This window comes from Thermobia domestica, chromosome 10 (genome assembly GCF_964235325.1).
Source record: "Thermobia domestica chromosome 10, izTheDome1.hap1.1, whole genome shotgun sequence".
NCBI lineage: Eukaryota > Metazoa > Arthropoda > Insecta > Zygentoma > Lepismatidae > Thermobia > Thermobia domestica.
The window spans coordinates 215,323,826-215,348,147 of NC_137463.1; the positions used below are offsets into that span (position 1 = coordinate 215,323,826).

General features: G+C 35.7%; 1 protein-coding gene across 6 annotated transcripts in view; it reads left to right on the top strand.

The window, feature by feature from the left end:
* The window catches only part of LOC145662985 (uncharacterized), a 193,133-nt gene that overhangs the window by 151,519 nt on the left and 17,292 nt on the right, over nt 1–24,322 (top strand). For all 6 annotated transcript variants that reach the window (XM_081729082.1, XM_081729083.1, XM_081729081.1 and 3 more), the window contains 4 exons: nt 5,038–5,161; nt 5,922–6,236; nt 10,764–10,891; nt 14,919–15,142. In XM_081729082.1, the coding sequence (XP_081585208.1) occupies nt 5,038–5,161; nt 5,922–6,236; nt 10,764–10,891; nt 14,919–15,142 (791 nt within the window). The remainder of the gene's footprint in view (nt 1–5,037; nt 5,162–5,921; nt 6,237–10,763; nt 10,892–14,918; nt 15,143–24,322) is intronic.

A 24,322-nucleotide genomic window follows, 5' to 3' on the forward strand; every position in this document is an offset into this window, starting at 1 on the left:
GTGCGCATTCACATGGACAAGGCCTCATCACATACCTCACGATCGTCCCTCGCATTCTACAGGAAGATGGAGGAGGCAAGTGGTATACAGGTGATACCTTTCAATGAGGTACTGTTAAATCTCCAGATGCAAGTCCAATGGACTATTGTGGATTTGAATTGCTGAAGCGAGCTTTGGGAAAACGGTGTGTGACAACTGTGGAAGGACTTTAGAAATCTGTGGAAAGGAAATGAGACAAGATTCCCTTCTCACTTCTTCAGAGAAGCCTATTACAGTGGAAATTACGCTGTCGGGCTATTGTTAGGAACCAAGGGAAACACATCGAGCACTTACGGACCTGGCGCCATGGATTCTTGTAAATTTTTAGGTAAGTCGAAATTGGCCAAATGTAGACTGAACAACCTCTGTAGGTGATGTAAAGAAATCAACACTTCACTGTATAAAAATCTATCTAAAATGCTACAGTACCAATTAAGGAGCTCTAACCTATAACCTCAGTATTCAAACCTTTGATTTAGGGTTATTTGTAATTTCACGTTTATAACAAAGACAAATATTTTTAAAAGAGTGTACTTTAAATAAATTACTTAAAGAAATATTTTTCACAAAGTTTATCTTTTTAAATTATTGTTCAAAGGCCCTTGCCTTTTAATAAGCCTTCTCCGAAATAAATGCAAATGAATTGTGCTGCCATCTTTGGAGCTCTTTTAAACTACGCTTATATGTTTGTGTCCAACCCTTTCGACAATGAGATCTCGGAAACTACAGGCTCTAAAAACATGACGTTTTCACCGATCGATTGCAAATTTCATGTAGATTGTCCAGTTCTAATTGAATATTTAAGAAACATGGGCACTATTTCTTTATTACATTTTTACGGGTACATTGGAAGTGTTGAAATTAAAAAAAAAACTAAAGCATCACATCCTAAGCATTATACATTCCAACACCAAACTGTTGTATATAGGGGTTGTATATGTCTGAGGCGTTTGTTTTATGGCCAAATAATAATGGAAAACGAAGGATAACCATTTCTCCACCTTAACAGTAAGTTGAATCTTTATTGTTTGGAGTGTTTTCCCCAATGAACACCATATATTACTGACATTATAATTAATTGTGTATGTAATGTATTTGCTTATTACATACTGCGTGCAAGAAGAAAGAAAACATTGGTCATACATGAATTAGAAACTCTAACCGGAAGCAGGCTCAAATCTTGCAAACGGTGCGAGATATTGAGACAAAATAATCGAAAAAAGTCTCCGCTTTATGATACCCCTTGGCTTTTTTTAAAAAAATCAATACGACTTTCGCTTGTGTCTGTAAAGGGACATGTACAGATGTTGTAAGGAATGATAAGGAGATTTATGCTCATATGCGAATGATGCGCTGTGTAGAGAGCGCAGGTTCAGCTAGTATTTACTACAATGATCAAAAACAGTTATTTGTAACTGCACCTATAAGCATATCAGGGGTATAGAAGTAAAACATGCTAAATCCATTTTTCAATTTTGTCAGGGAACGAAGAAAAAGTAACGTCCTTGTGTTTCAGAATTGTCGAACTTTTTTGTAGATTACACTAATCTGCATTAAATAGTGCCCGAAAAAAAATCAACAATTCTGAAACATAAGGGCGTCACTTTTTCTTCGTTTCCTGACAAATTTGAAAAATTGATTTAGCAGGTTTTGCTTCTATATACCCTTGATATATTAACTGTATTTTTTCTTTACGTTATTATATATTTTGTATATTAGTATTTTGCTGGTTTCGTCTTCTTCACTTTATTTTTTTTATAAACTATAGAATTAAAAAAAAAAAAAAAAAGAAGTGTATGAGTTTGAACAGAATTATTGCAATACCTAAAGTTTCCACTTTCAAATTACTCAATTAACTGTAATCGTCTAGATCAGAAATATCAAAAAGAGTTTAGTGCAGGCTTATATAAGAATGTAGTGATGCATTAAATTTTGAAGTATAGCTAATAGTTTGGTGTGTAGTTTCAAAGTACCATTGCCATTTTCAGTAACTTGGAAGTGAAACATCTCACTTCTTGTCCTCTTCTGCTTCTTCGTGGCCAAGAGATCAACGTATAAGATTTATATTCGTGTGGTCATGGAGTCGGGTCCCACTTGAAGTAGTAACTTCTGTCGTCTATAGTCTCATCACCGTAAAAGGATGTTAAACTGTAGTTTATTTATTTATCACTTTGAGTTCTCTTTACTCTTGATATAACGCCTTAGTAGAAGGAAGCGAAATATATGGACAATACTTGCAAATATATGCTATATGATACGTAATTTAAAGAGAACGTTCTTATCTTGTATCTTAAGTCAGATGTTTACTCGAATAGTTCCAAAGTACTCTGAAACTTTCTTCAGTAACATCTTAGAATCGCTAAACTGGATGCAATGTTAGGTTTCTCCTTCCTGTGAAACTAACATAGGAAAAATGGTAGAACCTTAATCCTCGGAAGCTGGAAAAACAATGTATTTATTTTATGAAAATTCTTGTATCTTAAGTCAGATGTTTACTTGAATAGTTCCAAAGTACTCTGAAACTTTCTTCAGTAACATCTTAGAATCGCTAAACTGGAGGCATTGTTAGGTTTCTCCTTCCTGTGAAACTAACATAGGAAAAATGGTAGAACCTTAATCCTCGGAAGCTGGAAAAACAATGTATTTCTTTTATGAAAACTCTTGTATCTTAAGTCAGATGTTTACTTGAATAGTTCCAAAGTACTCTGAAACTTTCTTCAGTAACATCTTAGAATCGCTAAACTGGAGGCATTGTTAGGTTTCTCCTTCCTGTGAAACTAACATAGGAAAAATGGTAGAACCTTAATCCTCGGAAGCTGGAAAAACAATGTATTTCTTTTATGAAAACTCTTGTATCTTAAGTCAGATGTTTACTTGAATAGTTCCAAAGTACTCTGAAACTTTCTTCAGTAACATCTTAGAATCGCTAAACTGGAGGCATTGTTAGGTTTCTCCTTCCTGTGAAACTAACATAGGAAAAATGGTAGAACCTTAATCCTCGGAAGCTGGAAAAACAATGTATTTCTTTTATGAAAACTCTTGTATCTTAAGTCAGATGTTTACTTGAATAGTTCCAAAGTACTCTGAAACTTTCTTCAGTAACATCTTAGAATCGCTAAACTGGAGGCATTGTTAGGTTTCTCCTTCCTGTGAAACTAACATAGGAAAAATGGTAGAACCTTAATCCTCGGAAGCTGGAAAAACAATGTATTTCTTTTATGAAAACTCTTGTATCTTAAGTCAGATGTTTACTTGAATAGTTCCAAAGTACTCTGAAACATTCTTCAGTAACATCTTAGAATCGCTAAACTGGAGGCATTGTTAGGTTTCTCCTTCCTGTGAAACTAACATAGGAAAAATGGTAGAACCTTAATCCTCGGAAGCTGGAAAAACAATGTATTTCTTTTATGAAAACTCTTGTATCTTAAGTCAGATGTTTACTTGAATAGTTCCAAAGTACTCTGAAACATTCTTCAGTAACATCTTAGAATCGCTAAACTGGAGGCACTGTTAGGTTTCTCCTTCCTGTGAAACTAACATAGGAAAAATGGTAGAACCTTAATCCTCGGAAGCTGGAAAAACAATGTATTTCTTTTATGAAAACTCTTGTATCTTAAGTCAGATGTTTACTTGAATAGTTCCAAAGTACTCTGAAACTTTCTTCAGTAACATCTTAGAATCGCTAAACTGGAGGCATTGTTAGGTTTCTCCTTCCTGTGAAACTAACATAGGAAAAATGGTAGAACCGTAATCCTCGGAAGCTGGAAAAACAATGTATTTCTTCTATGAAAATTCTTGTATCTTAAGTCAGATGTTTACTTGAATAGTTCCAAAGTACTCTGAAACATTCATCAGTAACATCTTAGAATCGCTAAACTGGAGGCATTGTTAGGTTTCTCCTTCCTGTGAAACTAACATAGGAAAAATGGTAGAACCTTAATCCTCGGAAGCTGGAAAAACAATGTATTTCTTTTATGAAAACTCGTGTGTTTTACAGTTGATAAAATGTGTTACTAGCTTTGCAGGAAGGATTAAGAATTAAAACTAGTAATTTCTGTTATTTTTAAATTTCTTGGAAAACAGAATCCTTTCTTCAAATAAGATATCTATGTAGTTATTCCAATAAAGACCAGATTTTGAAGGCAAAGAATAGAGGATATTAGGCACTGAAGCAATAATTTAGGCAACAAAGTGCGAAATAGGCATAATAAATTTTGCTGAACTTAAAGCAAACGGCTCCTAAATACTCTATTAATCATATCTTTAACTTGAAGAAATAGGCATTCGCATAGCATCCAGTCTTCAGTAATAATTGTGTGTAGTCCCTGTTGTAGGTAATTGATTTAAATATGTTTAGTCCGCACCAAAGAACCTGCAACATGAGCAGGTAAGTTTATTGTGAAACGACGAAGTCTTTTACTCCAAAATAAGTGTGCAGGGTAGGACGCCGAGATTTCTCCTGGCGTGATTCGAGCCATTTAGACGTTATGTTGATTCTCTGCGCTGTTAGGCGTAGTTTCACAATAAACTTGTTGCAGGTTTTTTGCTGCGGACTGTACAACTCCTTCACTGATATCAACATTTTCTGAAAGGTGTAATCGCACTTATATTAAGTATACAACTCATACGAACTATCTGCGCAGAAGCTTTACTTTTAATACTGAATAATTTAAAGCTACTAGGCGCCATGTTAGAAAATATTTTCAATAGTCAAGCCTACTAAATCGTATGCTTGTGCAAGATAAAGTAGTTTGGTTATTTGTCATGGTGAAAGCCCAGGTACACTTCAATTTAAATAATAATAATAAATGAATAAAATTATGTGACTATTGAGAACTTTCGTATTTTTTTTTAAAAAAATAAAATTAATATTTAAATTTTAGTTACAGATATCTGAAATATTACGGTATATTTAAAGATTTCTTCTATTTATAAGTACATTTTAAATCTTACTATATATTGTTACTTGACGTTTAAAACAGTCTTATTTTCTTACAGGTCTTGTTCCTAAAATCCGAGCAATCAGTGGTAGCTCAAATAACGTGATAAGAACGCTGATGTGCACAACTGTTGATCATTATGCATCAACATACGGAGATAAAGGATGGGGCTGTGGATACAGGTAGTATCTTCTAAAGTATATAATTACATAGCCTATCTTCCTTTTCATTATTTTCTAGTTATTTCATAGGGTTATTCTAGTTATACAAGAAATATTCATCCAGAAACAGAGTTCACACCGACTTGAAAATCCTAGAAAACCTGGAAAAATCAGGGAATTCAGCTTACTCGCAAAAGGTCATGGAATAATGAGTACGATTATTTACTTCTCAGAATTCCTTTCTATATTTGCTTTACCCTGCTGTTTGGTAGGAAATATTTTATGAAATAAATTTAGTTAGTTTGACAGAACTTCTCTACTTACAACATACTATATATATGTAAATACATAGTAGATGAGGATCTTCCTGGTCGAGAAAAATATGTATTCTTCATATTATATATAGATCTAGAAATCTGTAAATTGTAACGTAGAAAACGTGAAAAAGTCCGAGAATAATTCGTGCTCGCTAAATATGTGAAAACCCTGAAAGATATCCAAACTAAAATTTCAAACTGTAGTTCAGGTTAAACGCTGTCCAACCATATTAAATAGGTCGCATTTTGAAAAGATGGTTCCATTATTTTGGTCAAATCGAAAATCTTATCAATTTAAAGTAACAATCATTTACAAAATTGATATGTACTAATCAAGTTATAATATGCCCATAAAGTGTGTTATTTCATTGTTAGCTTAATCTTAGTACGTGGTAACAATACAAGCAGTTTCATTTTCAAGATAAGTTTATTGATAAATCGTTTTTTAACTTTTTTACCTCTAGAAACATGCAGATGATGGTATCATCGTTACTTCATCACACAGGGTATAATGAGCAATTGTATAAGCCGCCGATAGTCGGTGGCGGAATATTTGGGATGAACCAGGCGTGTAGTGGCAGGTCGTACGGAATGGGAGTAGATGTGATCAGTCGTAGTGCAATGCCTTCCATATCACGATTACAGCAGCATTTAGAATGGGCATGGAGACAAGGTTTCGATATTCAAGGCTGTGAACAACTGGGCGGGAAGTTGTACAATACTAGAAAATGGATCGGAGCTACGGAAGTGGTAACCTTCCTTTCGTCACTCAGGATAAGGTAAGTTCGTATAAAATACATACCTAGTATTACTTACAAATACCGTCAGTACATAAAAGATTTAGTCTTGTCTTGCCTTGAATCCTCTTGCGAAGAATGACTATTATTATAAGCCGCAGGTCATGCAGTTAAGTCGGCTATACCACTAAAAATTGTTCTTAGTTAAGACTTTGTTATACAAAATGACCCGTCCAAGATGGACGATTAGCCTGTTATACCAGGTGCGTAAATATGAAACCGGAATTTATGTACAGAAAACACACAATGATTGTATGACAATGCTAGGAATTATTGTATTCGAAGAATTGGCCATCGCTAGCGATACATTTCTGCCATCGTTCCGGCAATTTGTGGATGCCAGACCAAAAGAAATTGTTCCTTTTATGCTGCAAACTACTCATCAAGCCATTTTCGTAAGATGTGAAGTGCCAGTTAGCAATTGCTTGTGTCCTATGGATGCAAACAAGTGAAAATCGGAAGGCGCCAAGTCTGGTGAGTAAGCCGCAATCGGAAGGATTTCCCAGCCAAACGTCGCAGTCGTTTCCTTGACCGGTTTTGCTGTGTGTGAGAGGGTGCATTGTCGTGAAGCACAATCACTTTATGTTGTGTTTGATCATATTCTGGTCATTTTTCACGCAAAGATTGATGCAAATCGATCATTTGTTACCGGTAACGTTGGGTGTTAACCGTTTCACCAGTTCTTTATAGATCATTCCCTTCCGATCCCACCAAACACAAAGCGTTGTCTTCCGTCCGTAGCGATTTGGTCTTGCAGTCGATGTTGCCGGTTCTCCTGGAGTTACCCATAATCTTTTAGACTTAGAATTCTCGAAACAGATCTACTTTTCGTCTCCAGTCACAATTTGATAGAGAAATCAGGGCTCATAGCGAGTCACTTTTTTTTAATAAAAGTTAGTTTTTTTCAAGTTGGTCACTAAAAGTAACTTTTTTACAAATTTGTCACTAAAAGTTACTTTTTTCTTGGAAGGTTAAGTGAATTTTTCGTGTGATTTATGTTTTGCGTTGGCAGTTTTCTAAGAAAAATATAAAAATAATAGAAAAAGGCAGAAACTTGTTAATCATTACTCTTCTGAAAGCTTCAGTACTTGCTGCCACATGTGAAACAGTCAGCTTTATTCTCACTTCAGCTTTTATTCTTTCTAAAGCACAGTGGATGGTTGGTAGATGCTTAAACTCTCAAGGTGGGGTTGAGAAACCTTCTGTGTCTATTCTTTCTTCTATCATAATAGTCTTTTAGTTTTCTCTCGTAATAGTTAACGCTCCGTTCAATGTTGTGTGTGTGTGTTTGTGTGGTTCATCATGTTCGTCTTGTGTTATGCTTCTTGCATGTTCTTCTTAAGAGTAGGTGATGAATTTGAATATTTCATGGCTTTGAAAACTCTCAATGCTAAGTTAAATATAATGTCTGGGATGAAGAAATTCGGAAATAGGCCAAAACTGGTTCTACTTACTCAGAAGCTTCTTACATCTGCTTACAGTAACTACTAAGCATACTTAGAAAACTTAAGAAAGAAACAAGCTCAAAAAGAAGTAAAGAAGAAAAGATGAAACAAAACAACAAACAAAGAGAGGTGATGGAGAAATTGACAAAGGAAAAAAAAGGGGCATTATGAGTTTTTGGTCACTTTTTCGTGTGCTTTTGGTCACTTTTGAACTATTTACAAGAGACCAGACCACTATGAGCCCTGAGAAATGATTTCCTTGTGTACCTGGCAAAGCAGAATTTTTTTTTTTTTTTGGGGGGGGGGGTTACCTGCTGTCGTTTAGTCAATGCATGTGGAACCCATTTTCCCACCTTCTGAATTTTGCCCATGGCTTTCAAACGTATGGAAACTGCTTCTCGTGTCACATTTAATTGATCCGCGAGTTGTTGTTGCGTTTGAGCGTCATCTTCGTTCAACAAACCTTGCGATTCGCTGTCTACAAATTTTTTCGGTGGTCATGCACGTTCTTCGTTTCTCACGTCAAAATCGCCATGTTTGAATTTTTTAAACCACTCATGGCACTGTGACATACCAAGAGCATACCATAAGCTTCGACAAGCATGCGATGCGATTCTGCAGCAGTTTTTTTCAAGTGGTAACAAAAAATCATTGCTGTCCACAAATCGTAGTTTGTTGGTACAAATTGCACCATGTTCAACGCTATTAAACACTACACTATGACATGAAATTTGTCTGGTTGTCAAGTTGCAAATCGTTATCAGCAATCAAAACAAAGAAAAATGAAATGAAATCTTTGAATTTTACGTCCCACGATTATGCCGGTTAGGCTAAAGGAGACTGTGAAGATGAGAAATGAATGAAATGGTGGAATGAAGAAAGTGGGAGGAAACGGGAGAACCCCGAGAAAACCCACGCAGACGGTGTTTGTTCACTTGGCGGAGGCTGGGATTGAACCCGGGACCCCAAGCACCAGAGGTGAACGCTCTACCACTGAGCCACCGCGGCCCCTCAAAACAAAGAAGTGGCGCCAAGGACGCAGTTTTACGGTAACCACAGTAACAGTTAACGCCGTCTGTGAACAAATTCCGGTTTCATATTAACACACCTGGTAAGTAGATTTTTGTTTTCCACACGTTTTAACGTAATAAGGGAGGAGAAGCGGTACCAAGCATATTTAAATTGTAAAACAGATATTGAAGATTGTATTAAACATAAAATTGTCTAAAGTAATAAATTGTTATAAGTAAATAGTGATAAAAAAAATTGAGAGCAAAGCTCCCTTATTGTTATCTACTACGGCGCCCTTTGTTTATCTACGAAAGAATAACGTTGAATTCCATAAGATTTAGAAAAAGTGAAGATATGATATGAATAGTAATTATGGAAACGATTAATATTACAAACTTGAATTAAACTAAAAACTGTGACAGTATTCTATTGTTATATTGTAAAACATAAAATGATAACAATGTAACAGTTAAAAGTATATCTCAGCAACTGAACAACAATTGTCTGATGATAATTACAGCAGCTCTGATGATAAAAGGAGTCAATTAGCTTTGAAACGTCAGTTCAAGAAAAATACAACATGGATGGAATATCGAAAGTTTTGTTTGTTTAATTATAATTACTACATAATGTTTAACACACGTACACGCTGACGGTGCTTGAAGCCTTGAATGATTAACAACTACGTCAAAATGTAAATAAGAGAAGGAAAGCGAACCGGCCATTTGTTACTTTTAACGCTTCTTTGTCCGTTGTTTTTCATTCATAAAAGTGACTTACAGTGCCACGTGATTAAACATTCCCTCTAATAGATTTTTCCTTCTTTTATTTCTGCTTTACATCTACATTATGTCACCTACTCTATGACTTATGTAAGAATATGATTTGACGTATATTTATGTAATTACTAAAGAAATATAACTTACTGCGTACAAATGCAATTCACTTCCACTAAACTATTTCAGCAATTCGGATACCTTCGTTAGTAGATTGGGATTTTTTTTTTTTTTTTACCTCAGAATAATTGTTCAATTAGTCTGTAATTGAACACAATAATTTTTTTTTTTTTTTTTTTTTTTTTTTTAAAGTAGGTACACTATCAAGCTGCAAATGAAATCTATTTAATGTCTTTCCTCTTTTCCATGTTTTAAACAAATGTGCATGCAGTATTTTTTCATTTTCATTGTCGTATGCCCCCACTTGAATTTCTTTGTTCTAACCATCTTGTTAGTACTGTAATAGTTACTGACAAACACAAAGCATCAGCGATAGAAACCTGATTGCTGACTAGATCAGTTCCTGACTCAATCCTAGGTTCGTACCACACGGTATCTGTGCATTTTCGTAGGACTTTTCCGATATATGTCATTTCCGTACATAAGCTGTTCTTCCATAATCATTCACTTGCCTTTATCATCCTTCTTTAGCTTGAATATTAGCATGGAATTTCATTTTCAGTTTTATTTTATTACTATTTTTTAATGAAGTTCCAAAAGGTGGTATGGCGTAATCCAATTTCTGTGCAAAGAAAGTTCTTCGACAGATGAAGTCGTTCGTTGAGTTTAGTGTTGTTAAGATTCAGATAACTAATAATTATTCGAATATTGAAAACGAGTATTCAGATACTCTAATAACAGAAGAAACTTTACTCGAATAATTTTAAGAGCACTAGTCGAGTGCAAGATACGGAGACAGATATTTAAAACAGATCATGAAGACTATGTGAGACGTAGACGTACAGCTTAATGTGGGATCCGAACCACATGAACTTCCACTGGGAATCGAACATCCCTCATATAGCCACAAGGGACTTCTGCGGAGTTGCGAGATTCCATGGCAGTGTTCTGGACTGGAAACTGAGCTAACTGTGCAAAGTTCCACCAAAAGATAACACCTCAAAAATTGATTTATTACGCTCTGTTGACATTGTTGTGTGTTAGCGCATCAGAAAATCCATTGCGCTGTCGTTGACGTCTATATCCGTTCCTTCATTTCTCATGGAACAGTAAGTGTAATGTTTTCCTCTTTCAGCAAAATACTATTATTTTTACAGGTGTCAATTAGTAGACTTCCATAGACCAACAAGCCCAGATGGAAGTCATCCTGAACTATTTAATTGGGTACTTCAATACTTCCAGAAAAATGAGGAGTTTAAGCCACCTCTGTATCTCCAGCACCAAGGTATCGTCTTTTTAAAAATTCTCACGAGTTTTAGTATGTATAATTTACTTGTTGAGTATATAAGATTAAAGCGAAATTAAATATGTAGAGTTGTACCCCTATTATTAAATTATATTTTTGGTTTTAGGAGCTTCCAGTAATTATCTCTGTAGTAAGTACAAACGTTCTTTCACAGCATTGACATTGAACACACTAGAAGATTAATAATAGATCGTTTTAGGTTTATAGTAACGAATTTGACACCCTTACCAGATTAAATACTGCGACGCCTCAGCAGTTGTATTTATTATGCAGACTCCGTCTGTTAGCCATCACCCTGTATCTCGGTTTCCACTGAAAGAGACTGCGTTGAATCACAGTTTGATCAAGACTGTTGCATTTTTCTTGACAAATTTTCCAAAGACCGTCGAGTGTATGTGGCTGTCAATGACCGAACTCTCGTTTCAATAACAGAAACCCACAAGAACCCATATTGAATGATGCATAGGGGAATTTCACAGAAATATTTGTGAAATGGATTGCTTGACTTTCTATTTGACGTACAGGTACCTAGCGATCGAATTCGTTACTATAAACCTGAAACGTCCTTTCTTATTTTGAATTCATATTCAAGTCAATTATTAACTTCTAGACACCATAAGAAATCTCGCTTTTGTATTGGGTGAATATTAATTGACTTGTGTAAATGAACATGTATGTAATATCCCAAATCGTAATTCTTAAGCTATCCCTTCATTTCAGTTTCCAGTTTTGTATGTATTCTTTTAAACAGCAAAGAAAAGGAATTAGTCGTTCTGTCCTAGCTGAGTAGTCTTACCCAACTGCGTTAGGGTAAGTGAACTAGCACTTGTCTTCAGGCAGAACATTTAAACAAGATATAACACACTCATTAAACCAATAAACTGATGAATATGTGTCAGGAAAAAAATTCTATTTTTTGTTCTGTATAATACCGTTCAAGGAAGCAACATCAATACAAAGAGTCGAGTGAAAGTTAATACGAAGATGCTTCTAGTGCTTGACATATATCCTCATCTTCAGTATGGTATAAAGTAGTACATGAAATTTAAGACTAAGCTTCTTAATATGCGCGCATTTTGCCGATCCATACGCAATAGAGAGAATCTAGAACTTCAAACATAGTTTTATATCAGACTCAAATTGGCATTTAATGCTAGGTTTAATTCAAGATTGATAGTGCTTCAGTATTACAATAAATTTTTGAATATCGTTATATGTGCAACTTCTTGGCAGGGGGAGAATTAAATGTGACATAATAGATGTACATTCGAAAGCACACTCGATAATATTACAAGAAGGAATGTGTACATTGTTAAATAATAATATTGGCATTCTCTGTGAGTGTTCATACAAAATAAAAATATCGATATACGCTGCCGCCTTATAACATCGCAACAGAGCAACGCCAAATTTGATTGATGAATGAAATAGTTAGACTTACCGATCTATTCAACGTACTGTGGCTTCTCGCAACCCTTGTAAACCAAATAGAATTCAGTATCACGTGGTCATCACGGGCATCGATAATTTTTTTTTTTTTTTTTTTTTTTTTTTGACACTGCCTGGCATAAAGGAAGATACGTCACATGTCTTTCTGTAATATCACATGCCATGCGGTTTTGACCCATTGCTCAAGTTGATCTGTGTAGCCATGGAGAGTCTTTAGTGTGCGAATCGTTAAGTAATCATGGACGAGATATGTTCAATAAGCAAGGAATCAGGTAAGCGCGCAAGGTAATGAAGCAATAGAATAGTTTCTATAAAAGAATTGTCATATGTTGCATGCCACACATAATCGTGCATTGCCCTGTTGGAAATTGACTCAAGTCAAGAACTACGTAGAAGTAGGACCACAATATGCTTGGCGATGTAGCTATAATCATAGTTTTTAATACAGACTAATCACGAGCGGAAAAGTAATCCAGTGGCATCCTATACCATAGCGTCAAGTGCCAGTGCGTGGTGTTCTGATGCAAAATACAAACTTTACTTACTGAGTCGCAGCAACATTGCAAGACATGAATGTAATCATCGTAATACTAGAAACAACGTGAGAGTAGAGATGTCATGCCATTTTATCTGCCATGCACAACGATGTCAACACCATTCCAGCAGCAGACCTGTCTATAGTGTGCAGTGCAATCAGAGGGGTTCTCAGCAATATCTGCCGGGAAAAAAAAAATGACATTCCACGCTACGTGAACCATACCCGCAAACACCATTTGTCGTTCAATACTCCAGAAATCCTATGTAAGAGTGCTACGATAGATAATCATGCACATAAGACGTCTATCGTCTTGGCCGATAGTGTTACAGGACTTGTACTCCGTGGCGTCAATATTCTATTTCTTTCACGAGCCACCGATTTCAGATTCGCATGTGTGGAATCCGGGAACCAAGTTCGAGGAAGGATAATCTATAGTTCCGATATGCCATCAAAGATGGACATAGTTATGCTGCTAATTATGCTCATCATGTTGCAAATAATGGATCGATCAGGCGCTTCCTTCATAGTATTGTAGTCCAACAGCAACATAGTATTAGCATATGTTATAAATATTCGTGAATACTCCTTGATATTCTGCTCATATGCATGCTGGGAATATGACATTTTAATATTCTAATTATTAATAATATTTAAATATATCCTGGAATATGGCCTAAGGGGAATGCGAACTTAGGAGTCTATGTGCTTGATCATGGAACGTTAATGTTTGTGTTGTATAAATTAGTTAAACAGTACTAAACGTTTGAAGAGCATGGCTTAGTTTATAACTTAGATCGGATAATTGTATAACTACCTAATCTAACTGAATATTACCTGAGGAGACTCTAGTCTATCTATTAACTGTAATCTACACTAAATATATATCCCGCGAATTGATGCTTGCCTATTAATTATCCTCTACCTATAAGACGTGTATTCCTGAAAGAGAAAAGGAATCACCAGAAAGGGGCGATTGCAACCTTCCTGAGATGAATGTCGTTTGAGACGAGTCGGATCCAAGACCGTTTGCGCACCACATGTGTTGTAAACATTGCACTTCTCATCATCAATTATCAGTCGCTTCACAAAAGGTTAGTTGACCTCACATTTAAGAGCGTATCGTTGATGTTTATACGCCCTGTCGAGTGAACTTCAGGGACCGCGGTGGCTCAGTGGTAAAGTGTTCACCTCTGGTGCATAGGTTTCCTGGTTCGATCCCAGCTCGCGCCTAGTGAGCTTTGTCGTGTACAAACACCGTATGCATGGGTTTTTTGGAGTTCTCCCGTTTCTTCCTACCTCATTCATTTCTCATCATCTCCTTCAGCCTTGCCGGTATAACCATGGGACGTAAAACTCAAAGATTTATTTCGAGTGAACTATGTTAAGTTCATGAAGAACGTAAATATCAGGTGGTCATGAACGCTGGAATGATTAATATTCAATGTTTCTGCAATCTCTTGTGTTGAATAACATTGTATGATTCAATCATTATCCTTATTTTGCCGTCACCTTGTTGGGCCTTCCTAACCGAGAAGCATCGTTCAGATCAAATTCACCTGCATGGAATATTGTGAACCATTGATGGCACTGACGTTCTTATAGAGCATTATTACTGTAAACTTTTACGCAACATTTTACAAGTTTGACGTTCATTCTCCATTTCATGGAAGCAAAATAGTAAAATATAGCGAAAATGCACAGTTCGGTCCTCCATCTTCAACTTATAAAATCTGGAAGAATCGCCAAATCATTATTTAAAATAATAGTAATAATAATAAAGGTACTACTTTCAGCTGTTAAATTACATAGCAATAACATAAATCTGAATGACTCCAGTACGTCTAAAATTGAACCAACGCCATCTGTCTGAAAAGTCCTTTATGACTTTTCGTACAACTCAGTAGCTGATGAATGTTGTCTCAATTCAATGATTATTGTATTTTCTATATTCCAATCACAGAGTAAAATAGTTAAAGGAACTAATACTAGTAAAACCTATTTTTGTCATTCTTCTTCCAGGCCATAGTAGAACAATAGTGGGAGTAGAACAGCTTAAAGACGACACGCTATACCTGTTAGTGTTTGACCCCAGTCACTCCCCTCACCAAATGTCGCAGTTTCAAAATACAGCTACAGCTGCCTCTGCAATGAGACTAATTAGGAAGTCATTAGCGGCCATGAAAGCTCGACAGTATCAAATTGTGGCAGTGTGTGGAATCATGGATACAGAGCAGGAGTATCAGGTACTAATTCAATTTTTGTATTATAAACTATTGAAAAAGAAAATATGTACGTTATGTTGAGGTATGTCGGGTTTTTTAAGCATAAATTGGTTTCATACTTTAATTTTATTTATTTTTTTTTCTTTCTTTCCTTTGATCTGACATAAGTATTCAGTTTTAATTACAGAGAGAATTTATTTCATAAATTGAAAGTATTGGTCTCAGTTACGAAATATTACTGCGGAGTCGGTTGGACCATGTAACAGAACATTAAAGGAGCCGTAGTGATTCAGTGTAAAGTGCGTACCCCTCTGGTGCGATCTCAATTCGTCCCAAGTGGACTTTGTGCTGGATAAACACAATATGCGTGGGTTTTCTCTAGGTTCTTCCGTTTTGTTCCACTTTCTTTATACTACTATTTCGCTCCTGATCATCGTCATCGTCTCCCTTAGCCTCGAAGCATAATTGTGGGACATTAAACTCAAAAGAAATATTAAATTAGTTTTGTAGCGGCAATATAATCTAAGACCAAGACGACATAACGTTTTGTCATTGATAACTCGTATCGAAAATTTTGTAAAGTTATACTAAACTATGCCGAAACGATGGTGTAATGCCGTAACGATGGTGGTTTTTTTTTTTTTTTTTTTTTTTTTCTACTTTTACCAAATTTTGCAGTAAGTAAGTGGGACAGCACATTCATAGTTTAGCTTTGATATACTACATCAGCTTAAAATATAGGCATTAATCCGTCATTTTAAGGTGAGAGTATTCAGCAAAGTTTCTTCCTGAGATCTCATTTGCCAGAGCAATTAGTTGATATGATGGCAGTTGAAGTCAAAAAAATAAAATTAATTTCAATATAACATCACGATAGTTTATTCAGAAATATTAAAATTCAGTTTCTTTCTCTTTCTTTTCGCCAATATAATCATCTATTTCGATATATTTATTTCAGGACTTACATAATTTTAATGGCACTTAAAAACAAAAATTTTTATAAAGAATACATCCAATTACTTTGTTTTAAACGTTTTATCTTCCTTGACTTGGATACAGCTTTAGGTGGGCAAAACAGGTGACAATCTGTATAAACTTTAACCAGTGCAATGCGTTGATTCTCCTGAATAACGCGTTCTGAATAAGCAATTAACGCCTTCAATTATTTCATATATTACTGTTTCGACCGGTTTTGAAGTCAATGTTCATTCTCTATACTTAACGAACCCTTCAGAAGTTTTAATAATAATAATAATAATAATAATAATAATAAAGTTCTCTGTATTATGCATACATTCTGCTTCAAATATCACCGATTCAGGCTTTACAGCCCGAAACAGTCAAACATGTAATAATATATATGTGTGGTTTACTTGAAACTAATACCAGTGTTTTCATATTTCTCACAAAAAAAAAAAAAAAATCACAAAAAGATTAGGAATAGTGCTTTTGTATGTCCCTTGGAGAGGAAACAATGAACGAAAGGATTAACTAGCGTCTTGTAATAGTAAAAAAACGAATGAAAGTAATTTGTTTAACTATATTACAATCAAAAAGCGGGGTCACCATTTTAACAGCGGATTGTTTGTAACAATGTTGCTAATTTAGTGTGAAAACTTAGAATGTTATGTGTTCGGATATGCAGTAATAATAGTGCGTAATTATGTAAGTTGGCACAAAATTTTGCGAAAGTCCTGATTCATTTTATTTCTGACGTAGTTTGATCTGAAAAATACATATTAAAATACAGGTTAAGTTCAAAATTAATAATGAACACTAATATTGACATTTGCCACTTACCAGTAACTTTATTTCTTTAAGTAGCAATATTCCTTAGTATCAATTGAAGAACGTATTGGAAAAGCGAGAATTTCACTTTCTTGTCAACCTCCAAATTCGTTCGGAAGATCGTCGTCTCTGTAGCGTTTTTTTTTTTTAAAGAAGTAGAAGCGTTTATAAATAGTGTTCTTTGTGAATATGCTATGTTAAATACAAATCGTCCATCAAATTTCGTTGTCTTACTTCCATTTTAGTCATTTGTTAATTAGTAGTGACTTGTTTTTCGTTCTAAAAATGTACACGCAGAGATATTAAAATTTGTGCTTTATGATCTGTTACTATGGATATTAGTGCATTATTACAGTGAGGACAGATTTTAATTATTTATAGTTATGAGAATTATGTAGAATCGTTGCAAGTACAAAAATAATAGATTCTTGGTGTAAAGTTCCATTAAATGCAAAGCACAATTTAACTTCTATGTTCGAGTGAAAAGAAAAAAAAGTATATAGATCATGAGATACATCCACGTTTCGTAACTAGGATTAAGAAGAGAAAGATGGCTACTACCTTTGTTTGGAAAACTCTGCCCTTTTATCTATATATAGAATTAAACAAAGGTGAATCATCTTCCTAAAATATTTATTGTGAACCAAAGGATTGAAATACTTACGTTTACTTTAATCCGACAAAACTTATAATAGAGCGAACCAATCCTTGCAAGATTTTGTGTGGTTCGATTATGGGTCTATTGTGCTAAGGTTCATCTGAGAAGACCGAAGGCCCAACCGGTGAGGCATCCGGTGATTTCACTGTAATGTGGGCAAAGCGAATAGCACGGATACTAGTTTCTTCTGTCTTTTCTTGGAGGAAGAACGCTGAATAATAAGTATAGCTGGATGCCTTGTCTTGATCCAATTATCCCCGAATTCATTTCTTTCCCATACAGACGAGGAATGCCATGCCCAAAAAATTGGTGTCAGAATGTTAGTCTGATAATTGGATGTGATTTACCTTGGCATTTTTGGAGACACGGTATATCATTAATTTTACTTGTTATAGAAAGTAGCAACCATCAATTACCCCTTACTAAAACTTTCCCTACATTCAGTTATCATCTTCGTAAGTCTTTCACACTACGTTCTCTGTAGAAAATTTCGCCGAGTCTGGTACAGTAATTAAGATATGCCTATGTCTCTTCCAGTGTGACAGCGTATTTCCAACTATCGCCCGCTAGAGTCATCGACAATTGGTGTAATGTTCTGCAGTGTATTTTGATAGAGTTTCTGAACACATTTCTTTTGACGCTCCTCCGACCCCAGATCATGATGTATTATGATTTGAATTATTTTGGAAAATATTCCAATGTACCTGGGTTCTTTTCTATGAGAAGAGCTTGCACTTTGCAAATAGTAGCTGGTGTACGGCTCGTAATAGGATGGAGGTTGGCTTGTTTGTGCTCTACAGGAATCGCACGTGCATCCCCGTTCCTTGTACATTTTGATTATGGCACTATAACTGTTTGGCATCGGAAAGCGCCGTTATGTAACCTTCGCGGTAAGTAGGATCTTTGGTGGCATTCTTCACCACATTCGCCACGGTTAACCTTGCGCTAGGTGCGCTAATGTCGTTTGTAATATAGATCGGAAAGAAGTTCTATAATTTAATATTTAATAGTGTCTCAAGACTTCAGTTCCTTTTGTCAAGACAAGGAGAAGAATCCACACAAAATAAAATACTTATGGTGTAAAATGAACTATAACCCTCTGTTGCATCCGTTTTTCATCTGATCAATCATATTGTGGCTTAGTTTAGAAACACTGGTGTAAGGTCAAACGTTTCGATATGCTAAATTGTAAGTAGCAAGGGGAAGAATGCATGGTGGAGAGCTATGTCTGTTACCTTGACCAGCCATCTCAAAGAAATAAACCTCAGTTTCGGGAAAGTATCTCTTGGTTTAACTTTCCGTTTTATTTAAGCTATTCTTCCTTTATTTATTTAAGCTATTCAACACTACCCAGTAATAATTAAGTATGCTGACAAGCGGGAGATGTGCATCATACTAGAAGAGGAAGAAGCTCTCATGTCTCGTTATGTATTTCTTTCCGTATTTCGTAGTTAATTTGTGTTATCTCTAATTTCTTTATTTGCTTTCCGAATATTAGTAATCTTCGCAAGTGTGTTATCAATACTTTGTAATCCCTTTCTGCTTTTGTGAATGCGGCACCGAACCTCTGGGTTCCATAGGCCATAGAGTTAGTTAGTTAGTTAGTTATTATGAATACTGGAAATAATAAATTGTCGGGTTTGTAGATTTTAGATAGAAGATAAAATTTAAAAGCATCGGAGTAAAGGATAACATGTTGGTTTGGTATAGGCCCTTCAATGTAGTAAATCACGATTGGCTAGGTAATATTACATTTTATTGAGGAAATAGAGAAAAAGTTCAGTTTTCACTATGTTCCGTATTATTTTCATGTCTCACATATTGCTTATTAGTTATTTCTGCATATAAATTGTATGTATCACGTTGTCTAAAATGTATTAGAACCTTTGGAGGTCAAAATTGACAATACATTATGAACATTATGAAACCACATATGCACCATTTTGTTTGATGACCTTCTGTCAGTTTTCCGACAACACTATAATCCTTTCAGGGATTTCTGCGCAAACCGAAACAAATGATAATCTGACGGTGCCAGATCCGAGTTGTTCTGTGGATACATTAAAAACCTTCCAGCCAAGTTGACGGTCAATAAGGTATGTGCAATTTGGCGTTGTTAGAGCAAGGTATACGATACCATTTCTGTTGACCAGTTATTCTGCCCGGCGGCAGCAACTTTTGAGATGCGATGCCCTTTCAATTCCAACAAAACGCACAGCGTAACCTTCCTGAGCATCAATGTGGGCTTTGCCACAAACTGCGGAGCTTGTCCTCGCTTCAACCACTTTTTTTTCGCATATTGTTGGCGTAGGTTGTCCACTTTTCATCACTCGTTAGCAACCGCTTCAGAAATGATTCGAGTTCATTATGCTCTAATAGAAATTCAATGGAGTGTTTGTTTCTGATTTGATTTTTAGTTTAGGATCCCTTTCGGCAGCGAGGCTATATGATACTTGGACTTATGGCTTAACATGCGATGCTAGCTGCTTAGCCACGAGGGAGCTCTGTTTGTTTTCGAGTCAGATCATATGGCACCCAAACACTGACTGCTTACATCCCGGTCTTGTTCTACTTTTGCCGGAATATCATACACTTTTGCTGTGATTGGTCGCCCACAGCGAGGAGCATCTTGCACATTGAAATTTCCAGAATGAAAGCAATTGAACCATCTTTCGGCTGTTGCTTTTGATAACATATCTTGCTCATAAACAGAAAAAAAAAAATCTTCACGAACCTGAGCAGCGTTTGTGCATTTATCTAAATAAAATTGTCAAATGTAGCGCAATTTTTTTTCGAAAGTTCACCCATCCTCATGGTGCAATGCCTTACGTTTGATTATAAAAAATCTAACACTTTTTTTTGCACCTCTGCTTCTACTGTCAAATGACCCATATACGCGCTTCGACTCATATACCCTGAGATTTGAGGAACACGTGCCCGGAACACTAACGCCATCTCTTACTCAAAAGGTTTACTGCTTTTTAGATTACCTAATATATGTGCTACAGATTTTGTACCAACGTTCTCGTGTACAAAATCTCATACAGTGTGCATTTTAGTCAGTATAGTGATATATAAACATATGCACTTTTTAATTAATTAAATAAAATACTTTTGTTTGTGTGAAAGACAATAAAAAAAACAATATATGATAAATATTGTCACAAAGAAAAGCAATTAGACATGGGAAACCTGAAATTTTAAAATAAATATTTGAAGTCGACTTATTACAAGGGAGAAAAATTGATTAATTAAGATGTACTGAGTGATGTAAAAACAGTTGGTATAAAAAATGAATGTTCCTTGTAGAGCCCCACTCACAAGGGACGTATGCAAATCGTGACAGCTAGATATTTATGAAATTTGGTACCCTGACTAATTGTGGATCGCTAGTCCGCGATAGTCACTCAGTGCGGAAATGCCCTGTTTACCCGCTACATATAATACATATACCACGCAGTGATCGGATGAGGCTGTGCCAAGTTCTCCCCTAAAAAGCCGGAAAAAGGCAGAAAATGAAAAATGCGTACAGTTAACCTGATACCTATGATAGGGGGACACATGACCCAGAACACGGCAGTAGTGTCACACAAACCGTGTTGCCACCCCAACATAAACTTATATTTTTTCAACTAGAACGTAAATCATTTTATGGCATTAAAATAATTGGCATAAAACGTGAAAGAAAATAAGCAAACGGCGAGTTATCAGTGTTGTCAAATAAGGGAGATACGAGGCTCTAAAGCTGAGAAATTATGAGGCCTTTACAAAGAAACGAACATATGTACAACAACAATAAGGCTACGGAAGGAACAAATGTACAATAGGGAGTGAACTACAGCATGTACAGCATCCAGTGACTAACAGGCTTCATACAGGGCTCTCCCAAAAAATTGGTAAATGTTAGAGTAGCCGTAGAAAGAAGTTCAATGTGAAATAAAGCGGAAATGTGAGCAGGAAGCCTTCTTGTAGCCCAGCAATTCCAATGGTGTGTGAGAGGAATCGATATCACCAGCCGTTCCCGAGAGCTATAAAACGAACTGTCGTTGGATTGCAGCACTGCATAAAATCCTGAATGCCTTCCAAACCACAGAAACGAGGGCGCAGCGCCTGAAAAGATTACAGAAAAACTGTGGCACGAAAGATAAGAAACTTGAGACAAAAATACGTCACAATCAATTCGCAAAGATTAATGACCTCGTATGACAGGTGTCAGTCAAGAGTATAGGAAACGTTAACATGTGAGACAACAATGAAGACAAAACACACTATATTCAGGTTAATAGTAATATACAGGCGCAAAATATTTTAACATAATACACCAATCTACACAACAGAAAACTATAGATAGTATGGCAAAATATGTACATTTCTCGCCCTAGCCCCACACTCGATATGAAGCACCAAGTCCGTTAGTCACTGGATGATGTGCATGCTATGGTTTACTCTCTACTGTACATTTGTCCCTTCTATAGTCTTATTGTTGTTGTACATTTGTTCGTTTCTTTGTACGGGCCCCATAATTTCTCAGCTTTAGAGTCTCGTATACCCTTATTTGACAAAACTGATAACCCGTCGTTTGCTTATTTTCTTTCACGTTTTATGCCAATTATTTTAATGACATAAAATGATATACGTTCTATTTGAAAAATTATAAGTTTATGTTGGAGTGGCAACACTGTTTGTGTGACACTACTGCCGTGTTCTTGGTCATGTGTTCCCCTATCATAGGTATCAGGTTACCTGCACACATTTTTCATTTTCTGCCTTTTTTCCCGGCTTTTTAGGGTATAGCTCGGCACAGCCTCACCCAGTCACTGCGTGGTATATGTATTAATTTATACTTAGCACGGGGTCTCGGGTTCAAACGCTGCTTCCGCCAAGTGAACTTTGTGGTGGACAAACACCGTGTGCGTGGGTTTTCTCGGGGTTCTCCCGTTTCCTCCCACTTTCTTCATTTCATTCATTTCTCATCATCACTTTCTCCTTTAGCCTAGCCGGCATAACCGTGGGACGTAAAACTCAAAAATTTCATTTTTTCATTAGTATTATACGTAACGGGTAAACAAGGCATTTCCGCACTGAGTGACTATCACCACGATGATTAGCGATCCACAATTAGTCAGGGTACCAATTTTCATAAATATCTAGCTGTCATGGTTCGCATACGTCCCTTGTCAGTCGAATTTCAACCCAATTTGGATGAGCCCTTTGTGTATTTCATTCCTTAATACTAAACACCACAATTATGGATTCGATTAAATTAATTCAGATAATAATAGATACAAGATATTATTGACAATCTGAAAGTTAAAAGTATTCAGACTGGAACTTTGAAGATACTGCCGTATTTGCTAGCGTATTCTATTTTCGTACGTATACTGTACTAGCTGAAATACATGTTCTTCTTACGGGAAAAATAGAGTTATGGAAGACATTTGAAAGGTATATTTGAAGCTCCTTACCCCCCCCCCCTCCCCAACACACACACACACCTCTTACTATGCCTATTTGAATCAAACTGAAATTAAGAAAATTCAGCGCTACTCAAATGCTAACTGTTCAAAAATGCATTTAAGAATTTGCAACCATTATTTTTTGTGCAAAGGTTAAACCCTTTTCTTCTCTCACCTTAGGATACACATCAAAGCGGAATTTTATACCGAGTTTTATTTCCGTAACTTGAGAGTATCTGTAATACTGTATTTTTGGCATAAATTGTGAACTTTTCCCCGCGGTACGAGACACATTTTAATTTAATTCCCATTCATTAATTTAATTTAATTTAGTTTAATTAAAAGTTCAGTTCAAAGTAGGTGCTAACTGTGCTCCAAAACTAATTTCAAACGGTCTGAACTTTGCCAAGATATATAAATGCCATACTTGCACTAAATTTGCGAGTGTTGTAATTACCGTATATTCCAGATAATACCTCAAAAATGTTTGTCTTATTTACCGTATAGCTAGTTATACTTATTCATCGTGAAGTAAATTGCTCATATATATTACTAGCTCAAGTGCCCGTTCTTTGCACGGGAAGAATAGGTTTATGAAAAATATTTTAAAAGATTTATTTGAACCCTCTTTTTCGCCTCTTACGATACGTATTTAAATGGAAATGACATTATAAGAATCCAGCTCGACTAAAGTGCTAACAGTATTCGAAAATTCATTTCAAGTAGTTCAACCGTTTCCTCACTTTCACCATTTTATGAATTCAAACTGGAAACATAAAATATTATATAGAAATTGCCCCCTTACCTCCTTACAAGCGGAATTTATGAAAGGTTGGAGCACGTGTCCATTTATTTTTGATAAGCAATTTGTCTACCAAGTTTCCTCTTGCTAACATGGGGTGCTCGTAAGATAGTTTTCAGCATTCATTTTACATAGTTTTCAGCATTCATTTTACATCCCTCTTCCTTCTTAAAATATACTTACTTTAATCAATGTGACATGATAAAAACCAAGTTCGAGCCGTGTGATAACTATATTTAAAAACTCATTTGAAACGGTTCAGCCATTTTCCCGTGATGCGATCAGAAAGATCACTTTAGTTTTTATTTATGTAGTTGCACTGAATTTATACGCCAAAATTTGTTGTCAAAAATGTGTATCATATGCGCGAATAAATACGGTACTAAAATTTTCTCAACAATAGTAATGGTGTTCACTATCAAGGAATCGAGTAAGCTTGAAATAGTAATAGTTACTTGGTTTATTTTCAAGTGTGTTTGAATAGCTTAAAAACGGAA